This window comes from Pezoporus flaviventris, unplaced genomic scaffold, assembly GCF_033815535.1.
Source record: "Pezoporus flaviventris isolate CSIRO_AGI_PZ_B2104156 unplaced genomic scaffold, CSIRO_AGI_Pfla_v1 ptg000025l, whole genome shotgun sequence".
Taxonomy (NCBI): Eukaryota; Metazoa; Chordata; class Aves; order Psittaciformes; family Psittacidae; genus Pezoporus; species Pezoporus flaviventris.
Window position 1 is genome coordinate 17,764,786 of NW_026892573.1, and position 16,131 is coordinate 17,780,916.

The 16,131-nt window shown below is 43.6% G+C and overlaps 1 protein-coding gene across 1 annotated transcript; it reads right to left on the minus strand.

Annotated features, from left to right (window-relative positions):
• Positions 1-294: 294 nt before the first annotated feature.
• Positions 295-11,789, minus strand: IL17D (interleukin 17D). Its single transcript, XM_061457654.1, has 3 exons — positions 11,524-11,789; positions 11,109-11,398; positions 295-2,277 (listed from the first exon to the last, which is right to left on the minus strand). The coding sequence occupies exons 1-3, from the start codon at positions 11,536-11,538 to the stop codon at positions 1,962-1,964; spliced, it is 621 nt and encodes a 206-aa protein (XP_061313638.1). The 5' UTR covers positions 11,539-11,789; the 3' UTR covers positions 295-1,961.
• Positions 11,790-16,131: the final 4,342 nt, after the last annotated feature.

Here is a 16,131-nt window from a genome sequence, read left to right on the forward strand (position 1 = left end):
TTTTCCTCTCTTCAGAGGGTGAGAAGCTCTTCCACATTAGGAGGAAGGAAAAGTGGATGTAATTGCTGCAAGTATTTACATTCTCCAGAGACCAGGTAACTACCTACCACTCCTGGCAGCAGCTAGGCAATTAGCTGTTCTCTGAGCAGTATAAACACTTTATGACCTTCTTTGAACTCTCCTTTGAGGAGACCCTTGAGATAGAAGCATCACAATTTGAGGAAACACAGATCTAATGACAAGGAGAATTGTGGAAAAGCATTTGCAGAAGAAACGCAGTTATAAACTTCAATCTGACATTGTGATGGGAATCTTTTATTGGATTCTGGAGTTAAAGTTGTTTTAGGCTTTGTAAGAAGCTATACAGATTGCACTGTAAAAATACTGTTGTACTAGACTGAGTCATAAAAAGCAGAGTCAATAATAAGGCACCAAGACAAGGAGTTATCATATGATTTTCATTCTCTATATAACTTGCTAATTCTGGTTAGCTCTTAGTCTTTCCATTCTTCATCCAATGACATTCCAAAGGAGTTTGTGTTTGTGTAGGGACTTTAGCTGCAATGCATTAAGCCCAATTTTGAGATTCTTGATGTAGCAGATACATTGCTGCATATGGTGTTTGTTGGTTTTTGTAATGGTATTGCAGTCATGATCCTTCAGCTGTAAAAGACATTCTCTGCTGTGTATTCTGAGATTTATCAACTTTGACAAATATGGCCCTCTGAGGAGTTCTGTTTGTGCAAGGTATGCCTGGTTACTCCTGATCCTCAAGCACTAGACTGAGCCAACTTTCAGTCTCTTGATCTGGAAATGCAAGTTTTTTTGTATTTAGGGGCTCTGTTTAGGGCTAGCCATCAAGTTCCTACAAGCTGCAAGGATAGATGACTGCTCTTCTGCAGGACTAGCATCATTTGCAGGCAACTGTCTATTATGTGTAGCATAAAGAAAACTGAGCAACGCTCATTGTATCAATCACTTGGATATGAGTTTGGATTGGCTGGGAGTTACCTCAATGACTTCTGTAGCATTCAAAGTCCAGACCTAGGCTGTTCACTCATCTGCAGTGGACCTGCAATGAAGCCTGATCCTTCTAACTTGTTTTTTTTTTTTAATAGGGAATCTCCTAACAGGAAACAGGTTTTGGCTTTTCAACTGTTGTCCTGGGTTCAGAATACAGTTCTGTCACAAGAAACAGGCAGTTAATGATTAATAAAATCTAATACAGAGTCTTTGGGACCCAAACTGTGTTTTTTCCAATTAATGTTTTCTGTGTAATGAGACTTAGTCCACATCCAAAAAGTCCACTGCAGTTTTCCAAGATTCTAGCATGCTTTTTCTCAATGCTTTAATACCCTTAGAAATTTGGCAAGTTTAGAAATAGCAAACTGATAGAATATTGTTTCATGAATGGCTAAAAATCAGCAAAGGTTTCCTTGCTGTAGGGTATAAACAGCCAAGGATGTAACAGCCAAGAACACTGCTTGGAGTTGAGATATGCAACATAAAGGGAGGCTCTCCCAGCATGAAAAATACCCTTTTACTTCCTGAACTGGCATGTGTATGGCAGCTATATGATCTTCATATAAGAGTATTCAGAAGTAAAGTATAAGAGACTCCTTAAAAATATGTACAACCAGTAGTCTGCTAAAGTAATAGCAAATGTGTCTTACTGCTGCATCATATTCTAAAACATACTGTGAATAAGCAAGGATAAAGTGAAAGTGTTCTGCTCTAAGAAAAACCAAAAAACTTTGAAATTTGCAACAAATACTTACATGAACTAAAGAAGTTCTTAACATGAATTGTCATCTCTAATGATGTGACTGGACAAAACTTTCCATCTTATAACTGTAAGTAGAAAAAGAATGTAAGTCAGTGTGTTTGCTGCTGTGGTGCAGTTTCCTGACGTGGTGAAATGATATGAAGCCACTACTGCAATGTGACACTTTATATATTCTTCATTCTGATGACGGCTTGTTCTGGCTTACCAGCAACTTCATTTCTTGCTTGTCTATGCTGGAATTTACGCTTTCAGCCTCTTTCTCTTGCTCAGGTACACAGGTGCAGCCCACTGGGATAGTGACATAATCCTCTGTGTAGACATAGCGGCCCCCTGCGCAGGAGGAGGTGCGGCGGAGGATCACTGTCGGCATGTACACAGGGGTGCTGCGGAAGTGGAAACTCTCCTCACCAAAGATCCCCATGAGGCAGCCCTTGCACAGACAGTATGCTTCAGGAATGTATTTAGGGTATCTCGTGGGATCATAAGAAATTCTATAGGGAAGCAAATAATAAAGATTCATTAGTGTCCCTAAAAATAGATATATTCATCTGGAAAACATTATTATTATGTGACTTGACCAAAAACATTTATATAATGTTCAGTTTCTCTGCTAGGAAAAATAGCTGTTGCTGTTGCTGTCTGCCTTCTTATTTGTAAATAAAAATAAAAACCACAGACAACTTGTAGAACTGATCAGGTCCTGCAGCGCACACTGAAATACGAAGTGACTGGCTTTCTAACACTGTGATTCAGGGGCTGCAGCAGAGTTAAGTTTTGCATTTTGGACTGAATGGGTAAACAGGGCATCAAGAAGGACACTTGGGCATTTCCAAACTTTTGATCTGCCTTCTTAAAAAATTGGTACAAATCCTTGTTAACATTATTATTGTTGAAGCTCTGACATCATGTTTTTAAAATTACATTGTACTGTTATTTCTGCAATAGCTTCTGCTCCCTAGTATACTCAGGGTTATAAAGGTGCCTTCCTTCTGAAAGCAGAACCAGTATTTCCTTCTGTAGTTCATCTTCACTGTCTTTCTCTCTAACCAGAGAATAGTAACATTTCCATGCCCACACTGAGGTCAACGTTCTGCCTTCACCTGCTACATTTTGAAGTAAAGCATTGCCCCAAAGCTTCAGCAGTATTGCCTCTCTTTTTTGTTGTCTTACAGTTTGCTTTACCCTTTCTCTTTACTCACCAATGGCCTGTCTTGTTACATAAGTACAGCTTGGACCAACAAAGTCCAAGTTCCATCATTCCTCTCTGGATGTTGTTGGATGCAGAATGAAGATGTGATACATGGTCTCAAGTCACACAGATCCTGGCTGACCTACAGCCATTGTTTTTAGCAAAGAGAGTAAAAGCTGATAAATTTTGCTTTTTCTTTTTTTTTCTTTTTGGCAATAAAAGAGTAAGTACACAAGGAGTGTAGGTACTGCAGTACAGAGCCACACTGCTTATTGTGGTGGGGATGTATCTGTTGGTTTGTTCTTTCCCTGCTTATATACTGGAAGCAATTGCTGGGCATGGCTGTAACTTGTACGTTATTACAGCTGTGTGTCAATTTTCTAGAAATGATGTTTGCACCTCCAGAAAAAGAGGATTTCAAGTCTATGCCAGCTGTCCTCTTTGTACCTCTAAGCTTCATCCAGATGACCTTCTGCTCTCAGACTTGTTACAAACCTAGCCCTGCTTCACTGTCCATCCAGAGCAGGATGACAGCTCTCTGGCTGGAGAAGCATTCAGCCCAGAAGCACCTCCGCCTGCCTCTTGGTGCTTCCCCTCCCTGGGAGGATTCTGACATCCCCCTATATGTTATCAGAAGCACTTACCCACCTGTCAGGTAACATAAAAGCCTTTTCTGCCCTTTCCCCCCGCTCCTACTTCCACACAGCAGATGGTCAGAACTACACATGGTGCACAGCAGAAGTATCTTACAGGCTGTTACTGGCAGGCAGAGAGCATGAAGGTACCTTGTGAGGTCACCCAGTCCAAATGCCTCCAAAAGCTCAGATGTCCTTGCCCATGTCTGCCCAGCCTGTTCTTGAGAACCTCCAGAGGAGATGGCCAGCCTACCAAAGGCTCTGTTGCAGCACTTCTCCCCCTCTTTACTTTGGTAAGCTTTCCTAACAGTGAAGTGGAACATCCTTTTTCTTGCACACTAAATCATTTCCCATGTTGAGATGGGAAATTACAGCAGCTGAGGCTAAAAACCCAAGTAACAGATATGCAATGCCAGAGAATGTTCAAGCCTGTAATATTTACTGTGATGTGAAGTGCTGCGAAAACAGTAAAAACTCTTGCACTGGGTTTTAAGCCATCCTCTACTGGGGATCAGGATAGGACCACCGATCAAGTGGGGCAACTACAGAAGAAAAAAGAATAAATTGAATACCTGTCATCAGTATAATTATTTACGGGATGATACAAACTACAGGGTACACAACCCCCTCTTCCCACAGAAGTTTCAAAATAACTGCATTTGAAAACCACAATAGATTAAAAGTGATCCCTACATTGTGTTTCCCAGGGCTTGTACCTCTCCCTTAGGTACCAAAGTAGTAGATAGCCTTTTATCTCTTCAGGTGGTCCCGGAGATGAGAAGAGGTTTCAGCTGAGGGAGAGACTGCAATAGTCTGCCTCGAGCTGTGATTGCAGTCACTTAAGAGTCAACAACATGTGCGCTTGCCAAATGAGGCAGCCTGACTCTCCCTCCTGCCTGGGTTGATACTGATGTTCTGCTCACATGATTGACCAGGGAATTCATTCAGCTGAACGGTAACTTCATCAAAAGCTGCATTTTGGTCCTTCAGCTGTCTTGCCACGTATACACAGAGCCTCAGACAAACAAGCAGTGTGAACAAGCACCTGTAGATCGGGGAAGAAAGGAGCTGCCCTTTTCAGAAGTATCACAAGTTCATCAGGTTAAAACAAACCTGGAAATCACAGCTTTGGTCAAACACAAACTTGATCATCCTGTCATCAAAGAAAAGAGACTTTTTCTTCTCCCAGTGACCATTCAATCTGTATTGTCTTTCTCAGAAATCTGCTTTCCTCTCATAAAAATCCGACCAGTTCTCTTACAGCCAGACATCTGCGATGTCGCAGGTATTTTTTTGCAAAGCTTCTCTGTCCCATTTATACTCACTTACTTTCTCCAGGAAATACCTTCATGTTACAGGATCTCACACCAATGTGAAATAAAACGTCTGGTAGCCAGCAGAAGGGAAGAATGTGAAATACAGGCTTTTCTACCGTGATACATTCCCATTTCAAAGTCAAGTGTGAAGAATTTCAGTGGTGGATTGTTAAACACACCATATGTCAAGTCACTGGTATTTCCTCTACTGTATTATCTCTAGCACCTGGTTTATGATGTTACTGGAAAGCATGAACACACTTCTGAATGCAAACATAAGAGATTTCACTAAAAACAAGAGCACACTGTCACTGGAATCATGGTCCACAACAAACTTCCCCCTCCAAATTCTCACATGGCAAAAGTCAGGTATAAATGAGGGGGTTTTGGAAGGATGGTGTGGTGTGGTTTTCTACTTTCCATAGAAAAACACCTTATATTACTAAGTTTGATGCAGATACCTCTACTCTATCATGTGAGGACTGGAAGGAATCCAAACCCAAAGATGGGACAAAAATACAGGCATGGGTTTGCATTCATACCAGAATTTAAGGCTAAAGGCTTTAAGTAATGCCTCCTGAAATTAAATGCTTAACTCAAAAGTCACTGGAATTTGGAGCTGTATCCAAGGTTCTTCAGTTTACACCTGTTACGAAAGGCCATATAACTGAAGTCTCATGTTTAACTTTCTGGGCAACCCAGACTGATTTGGATCTGAACCACTAACAAATATCAGCCATGTAAATACACGTTTCCTCTATTTGCATGTATTGCACATAATCACTCTGTGCTTATAATGACCACAGCCTCAGCTTCTGTAGGTTGGTGCATCTCCATTATGCCAAAGCACTACATGTCATGTTCTTACATCTTCTCCTAGAACAGGGCAAACATGTTTAATCAGGTTAATGAACTGGGTAAAATGCATGCTCCAAGTTTTCACTGACGCTCTCCTATGTGTAGTGAAAGATAGTTTCACAGAAGTAGCTGGGAAGAGTGGTGAAAGACCAGAGAAGAGCAACTTTCCACTGGAACCTAAGTGTCCCCTGCATGTGGTGTCATTTGCTGTGGCCACTGCTGCAAACTAGACAGCTCAGCCACTTTGATGAGGGTTACCCTTGTCCTGAGAACTGAGGTCACTAGTATAGAGGGCTAACTCTGCCTTGCACTGGCAAGGCACTGATTTACAAATGATAGAAGTGAGCTGTGCCAGGCTGCTGGAACAAGCAACGGCTTTGTACTGAACTGGAACTGCTTATGAAGTGTGACTGCTTCTAGGCTGCTTTTTCTTATGGCCCTACGAGTGCTTTGAGAGCTCTCAGTTAAAAACAAACTTCCTGCCTTTTACTTACCAAGCCTGGAAAGTCAAGAGAAAAGTTTCTGTCAGAAGTAAAACTCTTGGAAAGACTTAATCTGTCTTGCCCTGTACCGCTACCTTCATATGTAGTTTTTTTATTATCACTCCATAGTTTCCAAGCTTCTAAATCCTGTGGGTCAGATGCTGAGCTAGGGCAGGCAGATACAGCCAACCCTTCAGAAAATGATTGTGAGTGCTAGGCTAACAGCTGGATGTTATCAGAAGTCTGACAAGTTGATCATCAGCCCTTTACTTAACACTGAAATACTTACAGGATTAAGAGCTAACAACTTTCTTTTCCCTCTTGGCAAGACATTTATTTCTCCATAGCAGGTGTTCTTTTGTTCATATTCTGCTTACTTTGTTTAATATACAGGTAGTAAGTACAATGCTTGCATAAAATAACCTAGTGCTAACAGTCATTTTCTGAAGAGCTGTATTAATAGGTACTCAAATGAAAAGTACTCAAATGATGGCAGCTCTGTATCCCCTTGTTCTTTCCCTTGGCTGCATATTTGGGATATGCATACTGTGCCACATGATAATGTTAAGTCCTGGAAAATATGTTGGGTAAGGTTCCTGAAAATCACTGGAGTATCCTTTAAAGGAAAGCCCCCCTCTTGAGTAACTTTTTTCAAAAGCACTGCAGACAAGCTTGGCTTTTATCAGTAATAAAAGACTTGCCTGTATTACTAAGATTTTATGTAGATGAGCACTAAACCAAAGAAACTGGGTTTTGAAAAGTAGAAAAAACAAGCTGGGCAGTGTTTGAGAGAAGGACTGGCTAACATGGGATTTCACTATCAGATCAACACTGACACGATCTCTTTAAATTAAGCCTTAGTAAATGCAGGATTAGGCCCCAGAGACAAACACAGAAGCCATGAGATTTGAAAATTCAAAACCAGAATGACTTCTTGAATACACATGAAGACTTTTTGCTAAATTTGTGCAAAGTGTGTTTGCAGAAGTCTGAATATTCCTACAAACTAGCTACAAATGTTATTATAACCTTAAAACAACAGAGAATAAAAATAAAGCTAGTGTATACAGCTGATTAATGAATGGTACCTATGTTCTGGAGCACCACAAGTAGAATCACCAATCACAGAATTACAGAATCACAGAATGGTTTGGGTTGGAATGGACCTTTAAAGCTCATCCAGGTCCAACCCCCCTGCCATGGGCAGGGGCACCTCCCACGAAGCAGGGTTGCTCAAAGCCCCGTCCGACCTGGCCTTTAACACCAAATCACACAACCTGTAAATGTGCTGTTGAGTTTGGTGGGATCAGATTTTTCAAGCATTACTCAAGAGTTTTATGATCAGACCCTGCAAACACTTAGGCACGCATTTAAAATTAATCCTTTTTATCATGGCTTCTGTCCACGAGCAGCTTGTGTGTGCACCTCTGGAGCTGTTAAACTTTCACCATTATTATGGCTTCTCTAATTTTTACCATACAGCACCCACCCTGTGCTGTTGGCAGGGATCTTTAGGTGACAGGACAAGCCGTATCACTAACTCCTGTGAAGAAACTGTGAACCACAGAGGCATCCAAGGACCACAGCCCTTGCCAGTACCTCCATGTACACAGCCTCCATGCCTTCTGGGTTTGGCTGTTCACGTAATAATGCTAGAAAGGACAAGCAGCTCCTGGATGGATGTCAGACCCTGGCACACAGTCAGCCCGATGATTTCACAGCAGAGCTTCTGCTGCTGGCCCTGTTTTTAAAAAAAACTGGGTAATTCTTGGACCAACTTCCTGCAGTGCTGAGCAAATCCAGTATGCTGGAGATTCCACTCCGCTCAACTGACTTCAGGGAACTCTGCTGTCTCTTTATAGCTCTGCAGAGTAAAGAGCGATTCATACGATTGAACTTTGTGCCCTGAGTTATATACTGATCTCCTGTGGCCATCAGGATGGAATTTCAGGATCAGACAGATGAACTAATATTTTTCCCTTAACTTTTGCCTCAAATACCACCTGTCGGTTGCTGCCAACAGCAGGATCGTGGACCAGATGGATCTGTGGTGCAATACATGTGCAACTACTGTATCTCCGGGTTGTAGCAAGCCAAAAATGATGTAAGTCTTGATTTTTGTATAACCAAATTAAAGACCAAGTAATAGAAAATGAATAGTAAGCACAGAACAAAGACAAGGAAAGTAGCCACACAAGGTCTGAATCAATCCATTCTTCCATGAATAAACAGAACAACAAACTTGGATATACGTGACGTGTGAATGTTATACACAGATCTCTAAGTAATGTATTTGATTCTTTCTCACAAATGCTGATATGAAAAAATTTCAGTTAACTTGATCTGAACGGTCATATAAGCAGAATTACAAGGAGCAGTGTTAAGCAGCTGGGAGCAGGTGCCTAGGGAGATATACAGGGTAAGGTAAGTAGAGCCAGACTTAATATCTTTATTATTAATGACTTGGAATAGGGAGTATAAATAGTATGTTAATGAAATCTGCAGATGGTAACAATGGGAACTGCTGCAACACCAATGAAGACAAAGAAACAGCATGAGGTATCACAGACATTAAAATTCAAGTCAAGAACAAAAAAGACCCTTTATGCACACAGCAGAAATCAATTGCACTGTAACTCTTTAGGGGCAGAAAACAAGTTGGAGAGCAGGACGTCTGTGAGATGCTGAAACGGGGCAGGCAAGATCTTGGCACAGGTTTCACAGAGTCAAACTCATGATTTGAGGATGTTAACCCGATAGTTAACCACTGGTAGGACGTAACGTGCCACTACTTGCAATCTTTAATGGAGAGCTGTGTATCCTTTTTATAGACAGGCAGTAGCTCTCACTGGGTTTGGGAGCTTGCTTCCGGGGTAAAGGGGTGGAACACCACAGGTCAGATGAGATGTTCATGTTGCTTTTACCTGGCTTCAAAATCTATGAAACAGCAAGTTGTAATAGCAAATGCACATTACCCTTCATAATGAGCAATTTTATGAAAGTTTTACACTGTTATTATGCATCTTGCCTGTCTGTTGCTGTCCCATTGCACACTACTGATACAGTAAAAAAGCAATCAAGAAAAAAGCTGTAAATGAGATCTGTTCACTAGACAGTTTACTCAGGCCTCTTCATCCTACAGAAATAATTTTTCCCCTAAATGTAATTTTAGATTTTGCCTTTAACGATGTAGTAACTTTTTGCACTACCTTTTAAAATTTCTGCTTGGAGATGTCACCAAGACACGTGTATGTGAATGGTTTGTGCTCTGTTTGAAAACATTCTGATGAAAAGAACAGTGATTCAAAGTTTTTTAATGAACTTTCTGTGAGCCAGGCTCCAAATAGCACCTGGTTCTCAGTTAAGAAGCAAGCCTCTGCGGAGCTCCCACTGAAAATAAGTACCTGCCCAACAAGATGTGAGCACGGCAGGCACTGGTATAGACCAAGAGAACAATTGTCTGATAGCACTAGTATTTGGCAAGACCAACATAGCAAATAACGGAGCCTAACAGTAGGTGTTCCATTCATCATACTTGCTTGTTGTACACTTAGGTAGCTTAGAAACCCTCAGTCTGCTTACAAAAAAGGTATTACTAAAAATACTATTTCTAAAAATACTTAGTTTATGAAAGGCTTATTGAGCAAATAAACGATTTTTCTCTCAGTAAGATTACTTCTTAAGCTAAAAGTGGGCAAAACCCATGCCACAAAATAAATGTTTACTGGAGATCACTAACAAGGAGATATTTAAGTTTGATGAATACACAGTAACTGCATCAAGGTATATACAAAAGATAATACACATAAAGCAGCAAGGAAGTCAGTTCCTTTTAAGTTTGTACATTTTTTTAGCTTCCTGTTGTCTGCAGAGTCTTTATAGAAAGCTGAAAACAGAAAACCCAATTCTGCCGGTGTTCAGACAGAACTACCAGCAGACTTGATAGTGAGAATGTGATCACACCCTGCATTTAGTGTGCTAAACCAATGATTTCCAAGCTTTTCCAGAGCTCCCTATGTAAGTGCAGACCCTTGTGTTGTGTATTAACCAGCCTAATAACAGATAATGTGCTCTGTTGTGTATTAACCAGCCTAGTAACAGATCTGCCTTATTTAGTTGTTTTTATGCCCCCTTAAAAACAGCCTGTCAGCCCCTGGGGAGGGGAGGCAGGTTTCCAAAGTGTAGGCTGAAAGAGCTGATGTAGAGAATTGCAGTGCTTATTCCTGCCTATCCCACAGCAAAGCGAACAGCAAGCCCTTAGGTGTGTCTGTGGCGGGTAAGTGAAGACACGGTTCTGCTGGTATGTAACGACACACACACTGTACTCGGATATACTTTAGAAACCAGCACCGTGTCTGGAATCACATCTCGTGAAAAGCAACCGAGTCCTCTGGGGTGCTATGGAGCCAGGAGCGCTTTCTTGGTGATGGTCCTTTGCTGAGGGTCTTGTGAGTGCACTTCACATATGACAGTTTGCCATAAGTGACTTTCTGAGGGGCGGTGTGCTCTCCCGGGTGCGTGCGCGCCCCATCTCACACCTTGCTCCACCTCGGTCGCTTCTCTTTCTGCCCTTTAACTGCATTCCCCACACAAGTTTTTACACATTTACGTTAGCTCTGCCTGTCAGGACGCCCGCTGTAACGCGCTTCCCCCCGGCTGCTGCCCGCTGCGGCAGTCTCCCCCAGGACCGGCGCCTCCCGGGCACCGCGCGGGGAAGGGCGGCACGGGGCGCCCCGCACAGCACACCCGGCTCTCCTCAGCCCGCGGGGACCCGACACCGCTTCGCCCCCTGACGTGGCTGGACCTCCTCCCTCCTTCCTTCCCCCGGTGTCTCGCAGTCACCTGTAAGCCCAGGGCGAGGCGCTTCGCAGGTTGACGGGGAGCCGGAACCTCTTGTCGCCAGCGTGCCGGCTCCCGGCGGGACAGCTGGCGTTGTGCGGGCGGCCCGCGGGCTCGGGCTGCAGGGTGTGGTGGAAGGCGCTGAGCATGCCGGCCGCCAGCCGCCCATACAGCTGCTCCAGCAGCTCTTCGGGCCGCTCGCCGCAGGTCCGGGTCCGCGTCGGCCGCTTGTGCGCCTTGACGGCCTCCGGGCGGAGCGGGAGCAGAGCTGCGCACAGCAGCGCCGCCAGCACCTGCAACGACGCCGGCGTCAGCGGGGAAGGGACCGGGCGCCCCCCCAAGTACCCCGCAGTCCCCGGCCCGCTGTCAGGGCGCTTTCCCGGGCCGCCCTGCCCGGCCCCAGCCCGCAGCCCCTTACCCTGACTCGCTGCATGGCGGTCAGGTTGCCTGAGGAAGCCGAGGAGAGCAGCGGGCTGCGGAGCCGTGCCGTGCCACTGGTTCTCTCGGCGGAGGAGCTGTTGGAAAAGTGCCCCGCTTCTCACTGCATCTCCCCTGGCCTCGCATGCCAGGAACATTTTAGGCGCTCACGCAGGAGGAGAGCGCTCAGCGCTGAGCTGGCCGGTCCCGCACTCGCACGGTCCCACCACCCTGCCCCCCGCCGCTAGGACGGACCTCGGGCACGGGACGGCTCGGTCCCACACCAGGCGCTCTCCTGCCCCGCGGAGCCACCCGCCCGGCCCTCCCTGCGGGTTTGCGGCTGCCGGGGCTTTGTCAGGAAGCGGACGCTCCCTTTCACAGCATCCGTGGGTCGGAGACGAGCCGTGTCGAGTGGGACTCACGGGGCTAGGGCACGGGATTGAGGCAAAGCCTCCCCGTCGGAGCTAAAGTGTCAAGGATGATGAGGAAAAAATGATGTGATTTACAGCTGAAAACAGCGTAACTGTGGCTGTGTAACTGCAGCTGAGGAGGGAACTGCTACAGTCCGGGCTCTTTCGATCACTGTGGAGAAACTGGCACTGTCCCTTGTAAGGGGTTGGGATCACAGACCAGGTAGCACCTCTGGTCTGGTTCTCCAGAAACAGCCCTGCTGTGTTGTTTCTCCAGTAGACACAGAGGTGGTTGAAGTTCCATAGGAAGACACAGGCTGGTGAACATGAGGTGGCTTCCAGCTGCCTGTAGAAGGCCCCATGCACTCGTTATTCCTGCTGAGGTGGCCTACCACAGGCACCCACTGCAGTGTCACTCTGCTGCCTAAAAATAAAGTCTACTTTAGAACAAGAGAAACTTGTACATATCTAAATGAAACTGCCGTCTCAATTCTGATGACTGCTCCATCCATTCTGGGCTGGTTTACTGGCACTTTTAACAGACACATAATGCAATGTATTCAGGGTCTATGACGCAACCCACAAAAATAAGCATCTGTAGTACTCTGCGCCATAAAAGATGTGCCTCACTGAAACTGTTTGCACTAAAACCAGGCTTTATCACTTGAATCAAATATTTTACAGAAGCACAGAATAGTTTTGGTTGGAAGGGACCTTAAAGCTCATCCAGTTCCAGCCCCCTGCCATGGGCAGGGACACCTTCCACTAGAGCAGGTTGTTCAAAGCCCCATCCAGGGGCAGCCACAGCTTCTCTGTGCAACGTGTGCCAGTGCCTCACCACCCTACCAGGAAGAACTTCTTTGTATCTAAACTAAATGCCTCAAGAGACAAGCCCTGCATGTCCATTGAGGCATTTAGTATAAGGATAGTTAAATATGAAAATACTAGTCAGGAATAAGGGGGAAATAGCTTCATAAGTCATACAAGGACTGTGAAACCCCAGCTTGGTACCACAGAAATAGAGGACATCAGTTTCACAGACCAGGCTGGAATTAAAACAGAATGACCTGGTATTCACCATGTGATGAACTGACATGATTTCATGATTTCTGAAAAGTGATGAAGTTGAATCTAACTGTGATTTTTAGTGGGTTTGGTACCTTATTCATCACAAGTCAGTATCACTCATGAGCAGTATCTTAAACTTGAACTGTATGGGATTCGAATCAGGTTTCAACTCTGAGGGAGGATTTTGTTTAAAATTGAATTCGGAACTCTCCTTTGCAGTTGTATTCTCAGGCTGGGGCAAGGTAGTTGTCCATTTAGCTCAGTCCAGGCTCACCCCTGAGCTCTGCGCTACATCTGGTCATGTATTACTTCAACACCTTAAAGTGATATGTGTGGCAACATGACTAATATTTATCATGACAGATCTTTTTATATTACTCTTCCTATGATATCTTTCCTTAGTGCTTTCAGAGTACTGTGAGGATGTCACACTTGGCTTTGCAAAACATGACTTTTATGAACTTCCTTCATATGCATGGACATTACTGGGAGTGGTCCACCTCAAAAAATCACATCAGAAGGAAACAGTGGCACAGACATCGAATTGTCAGTGAGTTTAAGGCTTTGAGCCTCATCTAGACAACATTCTCATTCTGTACATTAGTCGCATCATATTGTCTGATTAGCTATCTCATGGATTCAAATAACAATAAGAATCACAGAAGGGCAGCAAAGATTCCATTACATGGGAGTTGAAAGAGAGCTATGCCAGTTCTCATGGCAAAGACATCTGAATCATAAAAAATACATTTTTACACTTTGGCAAAACAAAGGTTCTTCCATGGCTTGAGAAGTTACTATGATATTACTAAACTACCAGTATCATTGTCATTGACTTTGATTTATAAATTTCTCAGAATTAGAGGGGGTTTAAAATACCTGTATAATGAAATACTGGGGAAAAAAATCTTTCAGAATAAAAAGTCTGTCCTGGATTTGATGTAATATATTATAGTATTCCAATCAATAAATTCAGAATAGCAGCCACATGCACCTTTATGTGAATCTATAGGGAATTTCTCTTTCTAAGAGAAAACAGACAAGCCAATGAGATATTTTCCTTTGATGGCCTCATGTGAAAATTCCCAGTGACAGAGCACAGAACACCCCTCCTGTGCCCTTGACAACAGCTGACCTGGTGGTGAGGTCAGCATGGAGCCCACAGACAGTGTCGTGCCTCATCCTGCTGACCAAAGGACGTAAGTCTTTGCTATTTTGTAATGGCACCGAGTGCCATTTTGTAAAATGTGACCCACTCATTTTCATGTGCTCTGTGATTGGCTCATGGCCGTTTCTTCACACCAGCCATCCATCCCTTCACGCCAGCCCTACAGGGACCTCAGAGCAGGAAGACCCTCCCACAACAGGGACCACCATGTTGTTTCAGGTGCGATTTTACAGCAGGTAGTCGCCATTTCTGACAGCAGGAATGTAGTCCTCCCCAGACACCAACAAGCAACCTTGTCAGGACTTTCTCTTGGTTGGGGTTGTTGTCTTCCACAGCTGCCCTGGCATGACAGCCAGTTCCAGATACTATGGTTCACACATAAATAAAGCACATTATCGTGACAAGCATTATGAATGACGCCACAGTAATGTGCTTGTCACAGCAATGATACTATTGCCCTAAACTGGCGTATTCCAAATGTTCATCCCCATCCTGCTACAGCAGCGTGTACATTAATGAGAAACCATCTCTATTGCAAATGATGATGTGAAAAACATTTAAAAATCATTGTATAGACCTTCAGGATGAACAACTCATATTGTTGTATGAAACAAACATTCAGTTGGCATCACCAGCAGGTATAAATCTTCAGGCAGAGAATTAAATTACTCCCCGAAGATGTCCTTCTCCCTCACATTCTGTTTGCAGACAAACTGTCACCCAAACTGCTGATTCTGTTCCCATTCCCTCTCCCTGCATTTGTGAGCATTGTACTGTTTTTTTTGCAGTGGAAGCACATAGCAGCTTCCACAGCATAGCATCTTTTACAGCATGACCTCAGCATATTTTACAGCTTTTAGGCCATTTAGCTTTTCAAAATTGAATTCTTGCAAAGTGGAGAGTCCTTAATGACCTTCACTTTGCAAAGGAGGAAACTGAGGAGCAAACAGGTTAAAAACAGCCTTCCCATTGAAAAGTTAAGCATCTGAGCCTTGGAAATCAAGACCAATCAAATCTTAGGAAATTAGATAAATTTCTTATGGCCTCATACTACACTTTCAAAGGAACCAAGAAAAGAAACAGTCTGTCACAAGACTCTCAGAACTATTTACCGTTTCTTTGTACAGCTTTCAATTTCCATGTTACTCTACAATAGCTTTGTTTTGGAAGTAATGAGTTATGCAGTGTGTAGTGAAGGAAGTCCAGTGTGAAACATGCAATGTGTGAATAAGAATGCTTTGATACTAGGCAGTTAGCCTTGTTTAGAAATAAACAAACTACTACCCAGGTAGTCAGTTAAATTTGGCTACTTATGCTGCCAAGTTGGTCATCACCAGGGTAACCAACTAGCCTCCAAAGCTGCTGCTCTAAGAGGTTATTCTCAAAGGAATTATTCCCCCATCCACTTTTGAAGCAGTAATAGACGCAGAAAACTCTAGAGAGAATCAAGACAAATGTCTGTGTCAAGGGATAGAATTACCGGGATTACTTTCCACCTTTATCCAAGGAAACTGAATTTCTCTCTGTTTTGTAAAATGACAGTGACTCATAGGGTCATGACTGTACAAAGAGACATTTTTCATACATGTGAAGAGAAAGATCCCTTTGCATCTAACTGAATCCAGTGCATGCTGGAGAAGACTCACAGAATATCCCAGGTCTGAGAGATTAACTGAGGACTGTTTAATATTGTGACTGATACATTTTTCATAATACAATCTAAAATAGCTCATGAGTCAGTTCCTCAAGAGCATTAGCATTTTCCTAGGTTTAATACTGCTTCCCTCCAAGATAAAAATACAAACAAACTAATATAATAGCAGTCCTGTTGCATTTGCCAACACTTTATTCAGGAATTTTAATATTAATTCCAGAATGATAAACACAAAATCAGGGCTTAAATGGTGCTGGAAACACGTACCTGCAGTGTGGCTTCTGGAGATGGAGTCTGTTTTGCACAACC

Coding starts and splice junctions, on each gene's coding strand:
- IL17D (XM_061457654.1), bottom strand. Junction 2,278..11,108: donor GCCTCGCCCTGGGCTTACAG/GTGACTGCGAGA, acceptor GCTTCCCTATAG/AATTTCTTATGATCCCACGA.